Source organism: Panthera leo, chromosome C1 (genome assembly GCF_018350215.1).
Source record: "Panthera leo isolate Ple1 chromosome C1, P.leo_Ple1_pat1.1, whole genome shotgun sequence".
Taxonomy (NCBI): Eukaryota; Metazoa; Chordata; class Mammalia; order Carnivora; family Felidae; genus Panthera; species Panthera leo.
Genome location: NC_056686.1, coordinates 13353882 through 13373115, shown reverse-complemented (window position 1 = coordinate 13373115; position 19234 = coordinate 13353882). Strand labels below are relative to the sequence as shown.

Genomic DNA, 19234 nt, shown 5'->3' with positions numbered 1-19234 from the left:
TCCCCCTCCTCCAGAGTAGCCTCCATTGGAGGTGGGCCCCCCCGCTCCCCGCCCTGGGACAAAGCCCTGCCTCATCAGAGTTTCCTCCTTCAATGAGGAACACACTGGTTTTTTACTTCCTCCCCTCCAGTGCCTATGTGCTCAGAGTATCAGAGCTCAAAGGGTCCCCGCCGGCCGTATCACCCCTGAAGCTCTTGCTAGGAACCCCAAGTCTCCACAGAACTCACTTTGAAAACCACTAGGCTGATCCTGCCTTGCCATTGTTCAGACAAAGGAGGAAGGACCAGAGAAATTAAGTGGCTCCTTCAGGGTTACGTGGCAGTTAGTGCCAAAGCCCGGGCCTGTCCGTGGGGGCCATTCACATGGGATTTGAGTTCCAACCCTAGCCGCCATATTGCAGTTACTTTCTTTCTCCAAGTCATTTATTTGTCCTTGCTAATCAAGGGACTCTTCCCAAGGAAGATGGCCAAGTCTGTGACATCTGTCAAGTCTCAAGATCCCAGTAGGTGCTCATGGGTGCTGGGACTGTGGGGGGTGGGGGGGGGTACTGGCTGGAGCCATAGTCTCCCCTGGGCCAGCCTCCCCTGGGCCCGGCTCCTGAAGAATGGAAGGGAGGGGCTGGGGGCTTGCAATTATCCCAATGGGACAAGAGTAGCCAGACTTGTGCCCTTCAGGCGTCTGGAGGTAACGGTCTCAAGGTCCTATAGACCGTACTAGGAGAACGGCCTTCCTTTCCCTCCTTCCTTGAGCTAATCTCTCGGAGCCTCAGTGTCTCCCTCTGTGAAATGGAGCTTAAAAAAAAAAAAAAAACAGTATCACACATTAAACACAAAGGGTAGGGGCGCCTGGGTGGCTCAGTCGGTTAAGCGTTCGACTTCGGCTCAGGTCGCGATCTCGCGGTCCGTGAGTTCGAGCCCCGCGTCGGGCTCTGTGCTGACAGCTCAGCGCCTGGAGCCTGTTTCAGATTCTGTGTCTCCCTCTTTCTCTGACCCTCCCCCGTTCGTGCTCTGTCTCTCCCTGTCTCAAAAATTAAAAAAAAAAAAAATTAAAATAAATAAAAAATAAACACAAAGGGTGACGAACTGCAGGGATGGAAAAGGGCCAGATTCCCCAGGCCCTCACCCCTGGCCTTCCTGGAAGCAAGACTTCAACCCGCTTCTTTGGCCGTTCTGCGGGTGAAGCTGCCAGAAAACAAGCGTTCCCTTCCCCTCCTTTGGCCTCAACTCATGCCACGCTCTCTGGACCTCAGCTTTTCCATCTAGAAAATGACCAGATGAGCCCTAAGGCCTGTTCAACTCCAGCTCACCCTTTGGGATCCCAGCCCCGTCCCTGTCATTGTCCTGGGAGCCAGCCACAGGCTCAGCACTCCCTGCTGAAGTCCCTTCCTTGGCTCCCCACTGCTCTTGGAACAAGTCCCAGCTTCTTAGCTCAGCCTGGAGAAGCCCCACCACCTGGGCTGGGCTGGGGGGGTATAACCCCCCAGGCCAGCCCACAGGAAGTAAGGCTTAACAGACCGTCGTGATGAATGGATGAAGAGTCTAGATGCCTTCGGGCCACTTCCAAGTCAGTGTACAGACCTCCCCTATTTCAAGAGAACTGGGGGGGGGGCAGCTATTCTCGGGGAGAAGGTGTGATTGGGGGACTGAGTCATATACCCTCACCTGCTTCCTCTACGCCTGCCTGCCGGGAGGATGTTTCTACTATCTCCTTCAGTCACCAAATAGGGCTCACCTTGACTCTCCCAACCCTGCCCACCAAAGCTGGGAGGTCCCGGTTTGTTTGTTTCTGCCTTCTTCACCCCCCACCCCCCGCCTTCTGTTGAATGAGCTGCCTCCAAGCCCCACTTATTTCTTCTAGATCAGGGAGGATGCCACTCATTTGCACATGGCTCAGCACCTGCCCGGTCAAACGCGGTGATCACTTACAGATTTACAGTCCCTCTTCTTTCTCAGGTCATAGGGGAGTGGCCTTGGAGCACAGGAGGAGGTGGAAGGGACTGGAGAGTACTGTTCATCTGGTCTCCTAATCTGCCCTGCAGTCTCTGTAATTATATCACCGACTCTTCTGCAGTTGACATCCATGGGACAGTTTTGCAGAGGGGGAACCTGAGGCTCCAGGGGCACCTCACTCAAAGTTACCCAGATCTTTCGGTCAGGGGACGGGGCTTTTCTTTGTCCTTCATCCCCCTCCTCGCTGACGCCCCAGCTCAGGCACCTTTCCTAGAGCATCTCAGGAGTGGCCTCTGCCCACCAGATGTCCCTGATCACAGAACCACAGGTGGCCACAGCAGGGGACGACTTTTGGAGACCTCTGGACCCAGCTCCCCAGGTTCGTGGAGCAACGGAAGGGCTGCGAGCCAGAGCCTGGAGCCCAAGCCACCGCAGCCCTTAGCGACAGACACACCAGCCTCGCGGGGGGGAACTTTCTCCTCTCCGCCAGCATCCCCTCCCAAGAAAGCCACCGACCACCTTGCAGCCGGGCCTTAACTCCTTTGCCCCGCACCCCGCTCCGTGGGTCGCCCGCCCGGGGCAGCTGACCCAGCAGAAGCCCAGGGACCAAGCCCTCCACCGCCAGCTTCCCTCGCCCGAAGCTTAGTTTTTGTTGTGGGGTTTTGTGCGTCCTGTTTTGTTCCGTCTCCCCGCCCCTTCCCCCGCGCGGGGCCGATCCCCTCGCTCCCCTCCCCCCTCCCCCTCCCCCTCCCCCCCAGGGCTCCCAGCGTGCCCGCTCTTGACTTCATCCACTAAGTCAATAGCCCGGGCGCGGGCAGCCCGCTCCCCCAGCTCCCCCTGCCCCGCGCCGCCCCCGGTTTTCTTCTCGGGATAATGGGGGCTCTTTGTGGCCTAATCAGCCTCCTGAGGGGCCGGGAGGCCCGGAGCGCTTCCCCCGCGGCCGTCGGTGAAAATGAAAGCGGGATTAGGCCGGGGCCTCGGCCCACACCATAGTAAAGCGCCACCAGGCATTCGCCCCTTCAAAGCCCCTTTCGGGGGTTTGGTTACTTTATTTCTAAAGTTGTTTGTATTTCTAAAGTGGCCATTGAGGCGCGAGCGGGGACTGCGCCGAGTGGGGGGGGCGGGGGGCGGGCGGTCAGCCCGGGGAAGGAGAAACCCCTGGAGCCTGCCCCTCCCCCTCCTCGGACCCGCTGACCAGTTTCTGAGGCGCTTTCCCGGCCCTTATTTCCTCCTGCCCCAGGGGGTGGAGACGGGCTGACAAGCCCACTAATCAGATGGGGAAACTGAGGCTGGCCACTGCAAGTCACTGAGGCAGGGCTCCGCAACAGAAGAGCTACCAGCATTCAAACCTACCACCAGCCAGGAGGGGAGAAGGGTGTGTGTGTGTGTGTGTGTGTGTGTGTGTGTGTGTGTGTGTGTTTGGGAGACGCAAGGGTGCAATTAGGGGGGTAATCGCCCCTGCGGCGCTCAGCCCTGAGGGCACCAGCTACACCTCCGTGGTGTCAGCTGTACCAGCTATGGAAGGGAAAGTCCCAATCCAGAAACCGTCCGACCCTCAAGGGAGGAAAGGAGGTTCCAGAGCCTCTTTGCTTAGGGTTCACTCCCAGCACCTCCAGTAAATCCTAAAAATGCCAGCACAATCAACAATTCAGAGCCTTCCCCATCACCCAAGATGGGAGGGGCGGCATTTGCAGGCGGCTGGAGGGACCATAATAGAAGAAGAGAACGGAGGGGCAAAAAGCAGTAGAAGAAAGCAGACGGGCATCTCCTAGCTTTTTCTCGCGGGGGCATGCACGTGCACACACACATACACACACACACACACACACTGGAATTTCTTTTTTTCTGTCGGACTTCTCATTCTCCCGAGAGTGAATCTAAGACCCAGAAGACCAGGTGTGGAGAAAAACTTGCAAAGAGGAGGAACGGGGGTGGGGGTGGGGAGGGGATTAGTACAAAATCAGTCCCGAAAGTCCTGGGTTCCTCCTTCTGCCGCTGGACCAGCAGTTGGGGTTGGTTCTGTGGTTACAAGAGACTGCAGGAGACAGGAGGTCTTCTGCAGGCTTCCGCTGGGAATGACAGAGTTCCAGAAGGTTCCTTAGAACTCCCCCTGACCCCTACCAACCCCAAAGTTGATGCTCTGGAGATGAACTCTGAACCTGATTTGTGTGCAGCCCAGATAAATCTGATGCAGACCGTAGGACAAGTTTCCAGAGAACTGGAGCGCGTTTGATTCCAGACACACAATCTCTGTGCAAAAGTATACACAACACAGGACGTCCCACGAAACCTCCCCAAATGTTACCTTCTCTCCACTTTCCCCAGGCACCTACAGACCCACAACTGTAATTTGAACCCGCGTCCAAGAGTGGACCCTCTCCACCTGTTACCCCACAGAGGCTGGGGACCGGGGGAGGATCCTGCAGAAAGGCAGCTGCCCATTCCACTGGGGCCCCGCTGGGTCTGGGTCCCGTGAAAAGACCCCAGAAAAGTTCAGGCTGGAGTTTTCCAAGCTGCTTCTCCGGAGGACGCCCCACGCCTTTTTCTGTCCCGTCCTAGGGGCTGTTTGATCTTTTTTTTTCAGTGGCAAAGAGCACAGGGAAGGCGCTTGGGAGCCCAGGCCCCAGGCCGCCCCTCCCTCCTCCTCTTAGCTGGAACCCTGGGCGCTTCCCCATGCCCTGTCTTCCAGGCCTGTGACCCCCCCCCCCCCAAGTCAGGTTGGGGGCTGCCTGCCAAATCCAGCCCGGGCCCCAAACACATCCTGTTGTTGCGTGCAGTCATGCGCACACAGACATACAGACAACACTCACAAACACCAAAACACACAGGCAGCCTGGCAAGGGGGCGAGGCGCACTCAGAGATCCAGGTAAACACGCGCACAAACACATGCGCTGGGGCACATCTCTTCATCGTAGGCTTGTTTATTTTCTGTCTCAACCACCCGGCTCAAAAGTCTCTGAAGGCAGAGAGAGACCTTCTTGGTGTCTCAGGTGCTCCTGGGCACTTATCACAATGCCTGGCACAATGCATAGTAGGTGCTCAACAAAATTTTACAGGTTGAAGAAATTCACCCTCTGAAACAAGTCTTTCTTTTCTTTCCTTCCTTCCTCCCTTTCTCTCTTCTCTTTCTTTCTTTTTTCTCTTCTTTTCCTTCCTTCTTTCCCTTCCCTTCCCCCCTTCGTTCCTCTCTCTCTCTCCCTCCCCCCGTCTTTCTTTCTTTGACCAAAAAGGGGAACGCCACATTTGTGCTTATTTCAACCTCAGAAAGGACCCTTCCAACAACCAAATGGGGGTGACTGGGTGGATACTGCTGCATGCTTTGGAAAGGGGTGGAAGCAGCAAGGGCCAGATAGAGGGCAGGCTTCCAGCCTCAACACCCCTCCTCCAATTCCAGATCCTCATCCCGGGCTCTCTCATCCAGGAGTGTCTGGAAAGACACTCCCTCGAGAATATTGGAGTCACCAGGAAAACTGCCTGTGTGAAGTTCCCAATGGGGCATGGCCTCCAGAGGCCCAGAGACCCCTTTATACGCTCCCCGAAATTCTGTCTGTACGAACTTGTGTGGTTGGCCAGTTTGTTGGGTTTTATCCAATTCCCAAAGGGGTCTAAGGTCCCCCCAAGGAGGACAAGAATCTTTGACTTAGTCCAGGGCTCTGGCTTTCATAGGAGGAGACCGAGAGCCAGAGACACTGAGCAAGTTGTCCAAGATTACACTCTAGTGAGTTGGGGGACAGGACGGACACTGGCACCCTTCCTTCCCAGTCTCACCACGATGCCCTCTGCCCCTCCTGATTCCTCCTGCCTGGCGCAGCTGGGATCGTTTGGGGACAGGGCAAGCCGCAGGAGGGGGGAATCTGACCCTCCGGCCGCTGGTAACCTGTGGGTGTGAACTGGGCCCAGAGCAGCATGAAGCCTTCAGCTCTCCAGCCTTGTAACATCACCCTTACTCACCCTCTCACCCTCCAGTCTGCGGCGTGGGAAGCCAGGGAGTGGGGATGCCGGCCTGCGCCATTTCTTCCCCAAAGCCGAGAACTTAGAAGGGGCGGCTGCGAACATCCCGAAGGCAGAGAGCCTCACTCTCGTGGCAGTGAAACCCCGACAGGCCCGTTTAAGGAGCGGCGCTCCGAATGAGGGCCCCACCCCCACCCCCCGCCCTTGTTCCCGGTCCCGGCTGGACCAGGCTCTCGGGCCGGCCCCTGCTCAGCGCCTCAGGTCGGAGCGCGGCGCCCAGGCCCCCGCCTCGGGCTCGGCCTCCCTCCCGCTCCGCCGGCCGCGACTCGCTCGCCTCTAATTAAGCGGCGGGATCGCAGCGAGCCGCCGGGCCGCGCTGTAATATGATGAACTGCCTTTGTGCCAGTGTCACCGAAAGCGCTTCTGATAAGGGGAAGCCGCGGAGGATCAAAAGGACGACAGCGGCTCGCCCGCCTCCCGCCGCCGCCCGGCTCCGCGCGCTCGCCCTCTCCGCCCGCGCTCTCCCGCGGGCTGCCTCGGGGGCCTACGGCTTCTCCCGACCCGCCCGTCCCCGGCCAGCCTTTCGGGGACTCGGCGTCCCTTTGTCTTCCTTCCTGCCGCTCCGCGCCTCCCGCGGCCCCTCCGCATTTCCCGGCGCCCTCCAACGCTCCGGGCAGGTTCTCTACCCCCCGCGCTCGGTCTTTCTCGCTCCAGTTTTCCAGCGCGCAGCGTTCTCTCTCTCTTCCCCTCCCCCTGTTGCTGTTCTCCTCCGTCTGCCTCTCTCTCGTACCCCCTCTGTGCCTCTGTGTCTCCCCGGTCTCTGCTCACCCCTCCCTTGGGCTCGACCTGGGCGCAGGCCCAGCGCACAGCCAGGGCCCGGGCGACCAAATCTTGGACCATTTAGCTGACCCGCAGTCTCGGAGAAACCGTGCGGAGCTTGCGGGGCTCTGCGGCTCCCGGAGGTGCCCAACTGAGGGCCAGGCTGGAGCGCCCAGGCGCCTTGGGATGCCCTAGGGGCCTCATGGAAGCACGGCTTGGGGCGCACACAACCCCCCCCCCATCCCTCCCCAGGCTGCAGCGCCGCGAAGCCTTGCCTCTCCCCGGGGGGCTGAAGTTCCAAGTGCAGCCGACCCCCCTCTGGCATATCATATCCCCTTTCCTACACCCCTTCCTTTGGCCCCCACCTCCCCTCTGCCCTCGACCCTTTCTCTTCCTCCTCCGGGCCCCTCCCCTTCGCAGGCTCCCTGTCCCCCCTGAGCTGCCTGCGGACCCCTTCCCCGCCTGGCCTCTGCCTACCCAGCTTCACCGTTCCCTTCCCCCCACCCCCACCCCACTTTGTTTGAAGTTTTGGAGAGATCTATCTACTAATGGCGACGTTTCCCCCTTAGGTCACCGTTCTGCCTTGATTCGATTTGGGAAGGCAAGTTCCCTCCCTCCCCCTGCCCGACCCCAGCCGGGGCCAATCGCTCCAGAGCGGGTCAGAAAGCGCTGACCCCATTTCCACCTTTTCCTCTTTCAGGCAGAGTTGGGGGGAGGGGGGGTGAGGGAAGGCCTAGGACAGTAAAAACTGAGGGGGGCATCCCCACCTTCCAATCTCCTCTTATCCCCATCCCCAACCGGGTTTCCTAATTACCTCATTAGTCTGGGATGGGAGAAGGAGACGAGCTATTTTTCCTGGAATTCCTGGAATGTACCCCCCCCCCCTTAGTCATGGCCTTCAAGGCCCCAAAGCCCCTGGAGAATCTCCCCTTTGGGGTTTCTCTTCTGTGCTCTTAACAGTTGGAAGGCTTCTCCTCACCAGGCACTTCTGTGCCCCTTCTGTGGTGTGAACTCTGTCTGGCTTTAGCTGATTGTACATTTCATGTTTCTTTAGGTTCCCATTAGGAAGAGGCCTCATCAACGTTGCTGATGATGACAAACAGAAAGTCCCAAGAGGCAACCTGGAAGGAGATCTCCTTTGCTCAACTCTCTCTCGCTATGTATAAAAAATATATATGTTTTTATGTCGTATTATTTACATAAGATGTAATGTGTGACAACTATCATTTTCAGAAAGGCATTCTTTAAAAAAAAAAAAAAAAAAAGCCCAAATAATCACCTTACTGCTTTAAGGCTACTGTTATATGTGCTTTTAAATCCTTCCATGTAAATTCCAGTGAAAAATTTGGAAAGCTGTGAAAGGGGAGGGGGCGGCGGGGGTGGGGGGAGGTTAATCCGGGTTTAACGCTGCGATGCCGTCTTAGGACCAGGGTTACGGCCTGATTGCGTTATCTCTTCCCAACATTTGAGACGCCCATATTTCACCCAGCCAAATAGCTCCAAGAGCCGCGCAGATGGCTGCCGTGGTCGCGCCTCAGGAAAATGTGTTATTAATATCTAAATAACTTCCCAATACTGTCTGGTAAATCTCCCCTCCACCATTCCAAGTGATGAATTCGTTTGAAGTCTTCCCCCAGCCAGCCTCGTCTTTTCAATGTCTCTCTCTCTCTCTTCTCTCTTCTTCTTAGCCAGGCTTATTTCAACCTGGTAAATATCTAATTCCTTTCACGGCTGCGCCGCGCACACGAGTCTTTTAGGTACAAACGCCTCGAAACAGCCGGTGTGTGTGGCGGTGCGTGCCCGGAGGTGAACATAAAACCCGCACGCCTCCGCGGCGGGGGACCCCCACCCCGTGTAGAAATGCGTCCGGGAGGCTGGAGCCGCGCGGGAACCTCAATCTGGGAGCCGAGCCCTTCCCCTGCGCGCCCTGGGGACCCTGGCCCGGTTCCCCGTGGAGTCCCAAAGGCCTTCCCCCTGCGCGCCCTGGGGACCCTGGCCCGGTTCCCCGTGGAGTCCCAAAGGCCTTCCCCCTGCGCGCCCTGGGGACCCTGGCCCGGTTCCCCGTGGAGTCCCGAAGGCCTCTCGCCTCCCGGTCTCCCCAACACGCCCCACCCCCGCGGCTCCGGGCCCCCCCCCCCCGCCCCACCCCCGCACCCCCAGCCCTCCGAAGGCTTCCCTCGCTCTCTGGGGCGGATAATTACCCTCCGCTCCCCTGTTCTTGTTTCAAGTTTGTTTGCTGAATGTCTTCTATTAGATTATGCTCGTTCATTCCCCCTCCAACCTTATCTCCTTCTGTCTCGACTCTCCTTGCCCGTCACACTCGATTTAGGCACGAGTTTATCTGGCAAACAGTTTGCCGACTTTGTTTATTTACCGCGGGTTCCGGGGCTGCGAGCGCGCGCGCGAGCGCCAGTGTTTGCCTTTGTAATAGTTATATCTCATTGTTGTTCTCCGTTAGTCTCCGCTCCCTCCTTCCCCTCTCGCGGCTTCGGTTGGGGGGGATGGAGGGAAGAAAGGGGGAGTCTTGTCAGCCCAGTGTGGGCTCGCCCCCTCGCCGGGAGCCCCCCTCCTGCGGGATGTTCCCCCACCCCCGCCCCGCACGCCCCCTCTCCGCTCACCCCATCCCCCCACCACCCGGGCGCGGCGGAGGCCTCGCCCCCCTCCCTCTCTCCCTCTGGTCTCACTGAATATCCACCACCGAGCTCAGCCTAAAGCCGGGGAATTGCCTGACACCCTCCCATCTTCCTCCGAGCCCCCATTATGCGAAGCTGATCCCCACTCTGAACAGCCTCAAATCCCGCCTGGACTCTGTTTGATTAGATTGCCAACCCGGGGTAATCCTTTGATTTGGTAGAGTGTCAATTACCTTTCTCTAAACACACATTTACAGAGGAGGGAACTTGTTGGTTTAAATCAATGCAGATTGTTTCTTGATAAATGGACTATCTCCGTCCCCTCCCCGGCTCCCGCTCCCAAGGCCCCGCTCCCTCCGCGCCGCCTCCCTTTGCCTGGGCCGCTCTCGCCTATCCGGTAAACAATGCCCCTTCCAGGTGTGAAGCCGGGGGAAGGGAAAAAAGAAAAAAACAAGAAAAAAACAAAAAACGGTGTGGGCTGAGGGGAGCCGAGCCCCCCCCTTCCCCTATTCATGCGCTGCCCCGGAGCCTAATTAAATTTAGCAGGTCCTTGTACACACAATCAAAACAGCTTCCTCCAGTGTAGCGAACGACCGAAAACCGCATTAGCAGCTATCCGCGCTGCCAAATTAAATTGTTTCCCACCTCCTTTTACAAGTGTCTAAAGCCGACACTTCGGGGCTCTCCTCTCCCTTCCGATCCTCTTTCGTCATTTGCCACTCCACACCTGTACGTTCGCGGCTTTAAAAATGCATCAAGGAAAGAGGGAAAGAAACACAGATCTGCCTTACCCAGCACCCCCCTCGGCCCCCACCTCGGACGGTCTTTCCTACCCGGGGAAGTCAGCAAAGTCTCCGCCCGGCGGTGACCATGGCACTCTTCCCCACAGAGGCAAATGCACCCTCTTCTTTTTAGTTTGTGAGTCCCCCCTCTCCCTCCTTATTTCGTATTAATCGTGACCTCTCTGGGCGCCGGACCCCAAGGCCCAGATGGAGCCCCACGTCTGATCTGGTCAGTGTCAGCCTACGTTTGTGCAACGTCAGAGGCATGAGGTTTCGGGGTGCTGATTACTATTGATATTGCTGCCCCCCCCATTTCTTTACACTGGCCCCCTTAGTTCCCCCAGAGAGATGGCTTGACTTTTTGCAAACCCCTATCAAATTTCCCAGCGGAGTCTCTCTGGGCTCAGGCTAGGCAAATCTTTTTCTTCTCCGTCCCTCCTCCAATCCTTTCCCACTTGGGTCTCCGGCCTGTGTCTCCCCTGATCCTCGGAGCAGGGCTGAGGGGAAGAGGGTCCAAGTGGATGAGGGCAAGAACTGTCCATTTCCCTCTCCAGGTGAGCAGAGCATGGCCGGAGCCCCTCTCCGCAGCGGTCTGAAATTCTCACCACCAACAATCCTAATAACTCAGTCTTAACAAGGATAAGAGCAAAAAAAAAAAAAAATATGAACAGCCTCATGAATATCAGCCCAAGGGGAGCAGGAGTGAGCTGTTCAGAGATGAAAGTGCACAGAAATAAAAGCTCAATTTAATCTGCTTTAAAACCCTTCAACTTAACGTTTGTGCTTCAAACTCTGAGAGTGAGGACTGATTGCGGATAAATAGTTTCTTACCATGCCTGGAAGCTATTACACCCCTCTCCAACACAGTTTCCTATTCAGGAGTCCCAGTTTTCATTACCAGCTCTAATAAGTCTTAACATTATTAAATGCCAAGCGGACGATAGGGGAAAACGGACTCAGGGAGGGATCTCTCTTTAGCGCTTAAAGAGGAGAGCTCTTAAACCCCTTCTTCCAAGGCTCCCCGCCACGAGAGGGGCAACCCCCGGAGAAAGCGTTTGTCGAGAGCAAGAAACGAAAACAAAGTTTGTGGGCGCGCACCCCTCCCTTTGCTCTGCGCTTTGAGGGGTCTCTGCCTCTCCCCACCTGGCCGGCTTGGGTGGAGGTTAAGGGGTCTTTTCACCTCTAACTTGGCCTTGAAGCTGATGGCCGGGGCCTAGGAGGGAGAGGAGAGGTTCCCACTTGGAGGGGGGGGGGGGTCGCCTGGGATGCCTGCCCAGGTACTCAGGGGGCTGATGTGACTTGTCACCAGATGGACAGGCAACCCTCACTCATCCCCACGGTCGCTCTGCCCATTCACACCCACGTACAACCACCCTGCAGAGCCACACAGAACCGCGGTTGCACAGAATACAGCCCCACGGCACCACGATCCAGAGGGCCACGGGCAAAGAGCCACACGGAGAGTCACATGCGCTGACACAGCCACCCAGCCCACAGTCCCGGCGCCCGACATGCCCACTGTCACTCAGAAAACTGCTGGGCTTTCTGGATACCAGACCCACGGGTGCCATTTCATTTCTGCAACTCCTCTCCAGACTCAGCTCCTGTGCTCTCTGCCTCCTCCCCGCAAACCCCTGGAGAATTGGAGCTTCCTGGTTGTGCTGCAGGGAAATCCTCTCTGCAGCGAAGTTGCCTGTTAGCTGGTTTCGTAAGCCCTGACCAACACCAGAAGCGCAGGACCTCCCTGGAGGCGGAGGGCTCCCCAAAGCCCACCCTTTCTATCCCCTTCCCTTCCTTCTTTCTCAGGACAGATTTCTCTATGCTGCGTCCTTACAGACGGAACTGGACAAACCCCAGCCACACACACGCACACCTAAAGTCTCTCCAAATAAAACCAAACCTCCTTCCGCCTCTCCCCCGGTTACCTCCCAGAAACGGCGTCTGCCGTGTGGTAAGGCACCAGAAAAGAGCCCTTCAAGTTCAATGTGCCCTACCCCACAAAAAAAGGAAGTGCCCCTAAGCCCCTTTCTGCTACAAACTGAAGTAAGGAGTGGGTCCCCCCACAGGGGGTCGCAGGGCTCAGGGCCGCCTGGGCCAAGCCAGAGGCGCTCCTTAGCGGCACAGGACCCCTTCCCACTGCAGACCTGAGGCTGTGCGACAGGCCCGGCGCAGCGGGGTGCCAGGCGCGGCTCCCTCCCTTTCTTCCCTCGCCCTTTTGTCCCTGGCGGGACTGGGCTCCACTTGGGGCCCTGAATGTCAATAGCCCGCCCCTTCCCCAGCTCTAGGCTGCTCTCAAAGGGACTGCCCCTGCCCCTCCTCCCACCTTCCCCCTCCACCAGGCCAGTGGGGGCTGGGCCTCCCTGGGTGTTGTCTTTGGAAGCGGGCTTTGTCTCTGAAGTTCATCTTCAAGGTTGGGAGAGCCTGCTGAAAACTGGGGAGAGACCCGGGCTGGGAGTTCGCAGGAAGCAAGGAGGGAGGTACCTCGAGAAACCTCTGCAAAGAAATTCCAGCCAAATGTGCTCCTTCCAAGTTCCCAGGTTCGGGGCGCTTCCCCACTTTCCACAAAGCTACTGTTTTGCTGGTTCACAGGAGCACTGTCTTTGCTGTCTGCCTGCCTGCAGCCCCCCACCCCTGCCCCGGCCCGCATGCCTGCTGGGGGGCTTGCTTCTTCTCCCCAGCCAGCCTCCCCGGCTCTGGCTCTTGTCTGTCTGTCTCTCCTCCATGCCCCCACGGAAGACCCAGTCTCAGAGAGAACTCCGAGGGGAGGGGGTAATGAGAAAGACTTCCCCTTCTCCCGAAACTTCCCCCCCCCACCCCCCGTCAATAAACAAAAGCACGCCCCCCCTTTCCCGGGGCGTGCAGGCGCTTGAAAGATAAATGCCTTCCCTAGCAGATCCGGGGAAAAAGCCGGGCGCCAGGCTCAGACTCCCGGCAGCGGCCCAGCCGCGCTGAAAAGTGGGGAGAGTGCGAGGAGCGTCCGAATCTTTCTCCTCGCCCGAGACCTCCCCACCCCCGGCCTCTGGGAACTTGGCCTCGACTCCTGGCCCCACGGGGCAAGCCCCTGCCTCGTGCGCCCGTCTGCACCCACTCGGCGCTGGCTCGGTCCGCGCGCCCTGACAACGCGAGGCTGAGGGTTCGGCGGCGGCCCACGCGGCCCTCGCTAATTTTTATTGATTGCAGCGGTCAGTCAACTGTCAGGCAGGGTTTCAAGGGACCGTTTAGAGAGCGTGTGCGGGTCTGGTTAACAAATTCATTTAGGGAGCCGCGGGCCGGCTCCTCCTTCCTCGCCCCCCCCCCCCCGCCCTTGCCCAAGTTTCCTATAAATAATAGATCCACGCCGGGACCAGCCGCCAAAACGCCAGCGCCGAAGGACACACGCGCCGGAGGGCTCGGCGAGGCCCTGCGCGCGGGGCTCGCGCACTCGGCGGCGCGCAGTGCACCAACCTGCCGCCGGCTCCCCGGGGAGGCGGGGTCCGTCTGCGCCCCGGCTCCGCGCCCTGCCCTGGCCCCGGGCGCGCCGAGGGGGCGCTCTCGGCAAAGCCTCGAGGGGGCTCCCGGCTGCCCCCCCCCCCCGCCCCCACCTCCGGAGGCTGTGAGTCCTCCCGCTGAAGTCGCTCCCGCTGAAGTCGCCAGCCTTGGGCGGCGGAAGCGCAGCACCGGCCCGTACGCGGGCGGGTGGGGACGCGCGGCTCCGCCGTGGCGTCCCCGGGGAGGCTCCCTACCTTTGTCTCCCAGGATGCCGTCGATGCTGTGCTTGGCTTTCTTCTCGCCGTCCTCCTCCTTCTTGTCCGCTTCATCCTCCTCCTCTTTCTTCCCGAACTTGATTCTGAGCACGCGGCTAATCGAACTCACTAAACCTCAGAAATTCAAAGGCAAAAGACCAAGTATAAGTCGTTGGGGCAGCGGAGCCCGGCGCGACCTGGGCCCCTGGGAGAAAGCCGCGCAGCACCCCCCCCCCCCCCCCCGGCCCCCAACACGCCGCAATGAGATTCACACCCCCGCTGCCCCCCTCCCCGGTTAAGCGTCTCTACCTAAGGACAGTCACTCGCTAGGGAAGCTGACCCACCTGGGGCATCTCACGGTGGCTTTCCTATACGCATCCTTGCACACACTTGTGCCTTACACCTGCACATCCCCTAGATACACTCACACCCACACCCACTCCCCCAGGGCCTTCCCGGAGGCCCTCCAGCCCCTGTGCTTCGGTCTCCACACTCAGGTGTGCGGCCCAGCCCTGCGTGCCTGGCCGCCTGCACACACACGTGCTCCTGCACACGGACATCCCAGGCCCTTTCTGTCTCACAAGGCAGGATGCTGGAAGGCCCCCACATTTGGGACCCATTGCTGGCTGGTGGCACTAACGAAACAGAAATTGTGACTTGGGGAAAGGGGTCCAGGGAGCCCACCGGAGATCAACCCTCCTAGGATGGACCCATCTCTCTAGGCCACTTCCCGGAGAAAGTGCCCAGGGAGCTCCTGTTATCACCCAGCCTTATAGGATTAACTTTTTGCCCCTTCCGTCCCTCCTTCCGTTCTGTCCATCCATCCCTCCTTCTCTCCTTCCTCCTCCTCTTCTCTCTTTCTGAACTTGCTTCTCCTTCCTTCTTCCCTGGCTTCATCTTCCTTTCGGTTTTGAGTCCCTCCTGTGCCCCAACTCTCTCCATGCTCCTGTCCCCCTTGCTCCCCCCAACTTTCCTTCAAGCTCCGCGTCATTCAGTACCTCCTGTCCTCTTTCTTCCACCCCCAGCCCCGAACCCCAAGCCTGAACCAGACTCCGCCGGCTCAGCTGCCTTCTCACCTGAGGGCACCGTGCTGCGGTCACAGTGCCCATCCTTTAGCAGCCGGTCTCGGATCTCCCAGCTGAACATGCCTGGGTTTTCCCTCTTGTACTCCTCGATCTTTTTCTCCACATCCGGAGTCGCCACCTGCTTCAGAGGTGGAGGTGGGAGAGCAGGAGTGGAAAGATGGGGTGGGGGGAGGGAGATACTTTTAATATCAACCTCCCAAGAGCCCCAGGCCAGGCTGGTGTCTCTGGTTCCCATCCCCCCCCCCCCCACCACCGCCCCCTTCTGAGATTGGCTTTATCCCTTCACAAAACCTGAGCCTGGTTCCCAGGAAGGCAGCTGACTGAGGGCCCAGGGAAGTGATAGGTAATAAAATAAAAAGCTAATTAGGACTCCTAGGATCTCCTTTTCACTATTTCAGGCAAGACAGAGGGGAGATTTTTCCCTGGTCTGGGATGATGATAGGGGATGGGGCAGACATAGGGACGGCCCAGGGATGACTCATGGGCCTCCAAGTCTTGGGCAACCTGGAACCTCAGTTATCTCCATCCACTAGAAATTCAAGTAAGGAGGGAGCTATCCGGGGGTGAGGACACTCTCCTCCTGTACTTTCACAGGAAGCTTACGGAACCCCCAATGATACTGGATGATGGAGGGCATTGAGAGGGGCTACGGCCAGGATCCCCCAACCGTGGGAAGGACGACTGTCGGCTCGCAGCAAAGACACTCACTCTGGGCTTGCTGCCTCCGATGGCCCCAGGCCGGATGGACCCGGTCTCCTGGTAGCGGCAGAGAATCTTGGAGACACAGCCATGGGAGACACGCAGCTGGCGGGAGATGACACAGGGCCGGATGCCATGGTGGGCCATCTCCACTATCTTGTGGCGGATGTGGTTAGGCAGGGGTCGCCCGTTGATGAAGACCCCGCCAAGCTGATTGACCCGGCCTTGGCCAAGTGGTGTGGACACTGGAGAAGGGAGGGCAGATGGGGAAGGAGAGAGGCACAGGGTAAGGATGGGGAGGAGACACTGAGCACACCTCCCTGGCTGGTCTCATTTGAGCCCCAAGACCCCTGACAGAGGATCCCTGAACCCCCCCCCCCCCCCACACACACACACATTTGGAGCCCAGGCAGTATAGAGGTCAGGCGAAAACCGTCATAAAGCTCAGAGAAGGTCCTGCAAGGATGGAGGGGGGAGTCACGGCTGGCTGCTACAGTCCCCCAGACGCCGCGTGCCCCTGCTCCTGTCACACCATAGGGAATGAGGACGATGGATCTGATGCTTCTGAGGACGGGAGGGAGGGGACAGAGCCAAGAGGCTGATGGAGTCTTGGAGTCTCTGGGACCAATGTCCCCCAGGATGCAGTTTGGGCCACAGGTCTGCCTGCCTCTTAGAGAGGCCACTAGCGGGTGAGATGTGGCCCCTCTGGTCCGCTCCGTGCCCTAGGTGGTCAAGACTGATCCATTTTGGAGCGGGCCAGAAGGTGCTGGTTAATTACCAGTGTTTAGTGCTCTGGCCTGGGCTGGCAGAGCCGTCCAACTTCTAACTGAACAGTCGAGGGACTGGTGACATGACGCCGTTGGTCCCTGCCTCTGGGGTCACCTGGCTGTCCCTTGAGGGACTCTCCTTGCTTCCAACCCCTCTCAAAGCTCTAATTTCGTTTTGGGGAGATCTGGGGAGATGCTCCAAGCTTCCAAATCAAATACTAGTTGGCTTCAGAAATCCATGAACTGTCCCTGCGGGCTCTGAGAGGCTGGTACACAGATGGGCCAGAGTCCCCCCCCCCCCCGGGTGTGGGTGACTTTGGGAACCTGGGAGACAGACATCCCCCGCGGTCAGCCCCTGCTGTATGCTGGGGAGGGGAGAGCTCCTCAGAAGCCTTAATGCAAAGTCTACACAATTTCCTCCCAGAAGGTTGGGGGACACCCGGTGCACTAATCCGGCCTCGATCCCCCCAATTTGGGGACTCGGCGGCTGCGGAGATCTGGCAGATTAGAACGATTTCACAGCCCCCCGAGTGGAGGGAGCTGCCGGTATAATTGGAAGGGAGGAGGCGAGAAGAGGCTCGGCTGTTCCTACCGCCTCCTTCCTCGCGCTCCCGGCCCCCCCCCCCCACCTCTCTTTGCAAAAGTAGGAGTCTGAAGCCACCCTCGGATTTAATCAGAAATCGTGCGTCGCCAAGTCAGAGTCACTCGGTCTCCGTGGCGGGATATGCCATTAGCACTGGAGAGCTCTCGAGCGCCCAACTTTATATTCAAGAGCCTCTTTAGCGACCGGCGCTCGGCTCTCCTCAGTATTCTCCGTCATGTTGGGCAAATATTGTTCTAATCCGCTGCGCGTCCTCGGCCGCCTGTTTCACTTGCATTCGCTACAGGAGAGTGTTACGGCAAATCCCCGGGCTTGTGCGCTCTCCCGCCTGCGTGGCTGCTCGCGCGCACTTGATCACGGAGCCACTCTCTTCGCCTCTGTCTAATGCAGGGACCCGCGCCCGGCCCGCTGCCGGAGGGACCCCTCCCTCCCCAGATCGCAGGCTGCCTGCCCGTCCATCCCCTCCCCGCCTCCTTTCCCCTTCCTCGCGCACAAGGGGGCTCATACAATTACCAGAGGAGTAATTACAAAATGAAAGCGGTGTCCCGTGTGACACCGTGGCTACCTGCCCCCAGGAGCCCAGTGATCCCTCGGTTGACAGGTTGAAGGCCTTCCATCCGTTTAGAAAGAAAGCAACACAACACAAAACGAAGCCCCCCCCAAAAAAAACAAAAAACCCGCAGGAAAGGGTCTCGGCAGCCCGCTCGCACCCTTTCCTGGAGCCGGGAACCGTCCACGGTGCGTCCTTCCCTGCTCGCCCCGGCGCTGCATATTTCTTTAGGGAGGACGCATTACAGAATCGCGCACTTTCCCCGTCCCGGGGTCCTCTCCCAGGAGAGTTCCCGAGTTCCGAAGCCCAAGTGAAAAGTTGTGGGGGTGGGGCCGGGGGAAATCGTTGCTATCGATTATTTCGCATTAGTTTGTTTCCAGACCCCAAGAGTAGGAGTTTCTGACTGTTGCTTTGGACGAAGCGGAGAACCTTCCTGGTTTGGACACACGCTGTCCACATGCTGTCGGCATTTCGAAATAAAAGGGGTTTGGGAAGACCATCCCAGCAGTGGGGAAAACAAACACACAAAAAAGAACAATTCGGGACGAGGAGTAGGACGCGCTTGCAGGGGCGAACGCAGGAGAGCTGCGAGAAACTATGGGGGGGGGGAGGGAAGTATCTGAAAATAGTGGAACGAGCTGAAATTCACGGAGAGCTGGCGTTTCCCAGGGGCCGAAATCTGCCCCGGGTTCCGCCCGGCGGAGCAAGGCCGGGGCCCGCGCGACCTGTGAGGCCGGGCCGCCGGCCACCGAAAGCCGCGCAGAAACGGACAAGTGTCGGCCCCGGAAACTTCCGGGGTCCAGCGCCCGGACTCCGTCCCAGACGAGACGGGGAGCGCGCCCCCCTCCTCCCGCCCTGCTGCCGCTGGCGCCGCCGCCACCCCTGGAGATGGCCGCGTCTCCGCGGACCCCGGGCTCCCGGCGGAGGCGCGGAGGCGCTCTTACCTTCCAGAGGAAAGCCGGTGCGCGGGTAGTTCTGCCCGGGCGCCGGCCGCATCATCCTGGGGACCGTGCCGGGAAGGGCCGCCATTCTTGCGCACGCCGGGGACGAGTCCAGAGTCGGCACAAACCGCTGCCCGTCCGCTCCCTTCACCCCCGCTGCGCTCTCTTTCTTTCCTTCTTCTGCCACTTCGCTTTTTTTAACCTCTTCCCCCTCCTCCCCTCTCCGCACGCGCTCCCTGCCCCCACCCCCACCCCCGGCTGCAGCCGTTCGCGTCCAGAAGCTGGGGAGGGGGGCGAGGTGGGGGGCGGAGGTTGGTGGAGGGGGGCGGTCGGGAGGGGGGGGGGAAGGTGGCGACAGGGAAGTTCAAACAAACAAACACGCCAACCCCAAGTCCGCCTGTGCCCGCTCGGCTCGGCCAGAAGTTGTGCGGGCGGATGCGCCGGGCGGAACCGGGAGGCGAGGCCGGCGGCGGAGCGGGGCTGGGGTAGGGAGGGGGGAGCCGCGGCCGGAGGCAGGGCCCGGCCTCGGACGGGCGGCCGTGCGCGCTCGCGCGCTCCGGGCCAAAGTTTCTGAGCCGAGAGGCTGCCGAGTGGGTTCTCGCCCGTATTTAGTTATGTATTTACTCCCGCGCTCGCCCGCTCCCTCCCTGCGCGCCCCTCCACGCCTCGCTGCAGACCACACTCACGTCCCCCTCGCGCACCGGCTTTCGCCCCCGCCCCCCACAAGGCTCGGG

General features: G+C 59.2%; 1 protein-coding gene across 3 annotated transcripts in view; it reads right to left on the bottom strand.

Annotated features, from left to right (window-relative positions):
- The window catches only part of PAX7 (paired box 7), a 100918-nt gene extending 82330 nt beyond the window's left edge, over positions 1-18588 (bottom strand). Inside the window, exons 1-5 of one of the 3 annotated variants that reach the window (XM_042952363.1) lie at positions 18504-18588; positions 15651-15886; positions 14934-15060; positions 13858-13986; positions 12280-12285 (exon numbers count right to left, since the gene is read on the bottom strand). In XM_042952363.1, coding sequence (XP_042808297.1) covers positions 12280-12285; positions 13858-13986; positions 14934-15060; positions 15651-15886; positions 18504-18588 — 583 coding nt within the window. Of the gene's footprint in view, positions 1-12279; positions 12286-13857; positions 13993-14933; positions 15064-15650; positions 15887-18503 lie in introns of all 3 variants that reach the window. The other 2 variants (XM_042952360.1, XM_042952361.1) reach the window with 2 other exon arrangements.
- Positions 18589-19234: the final 646 nt, after the last annotated feature.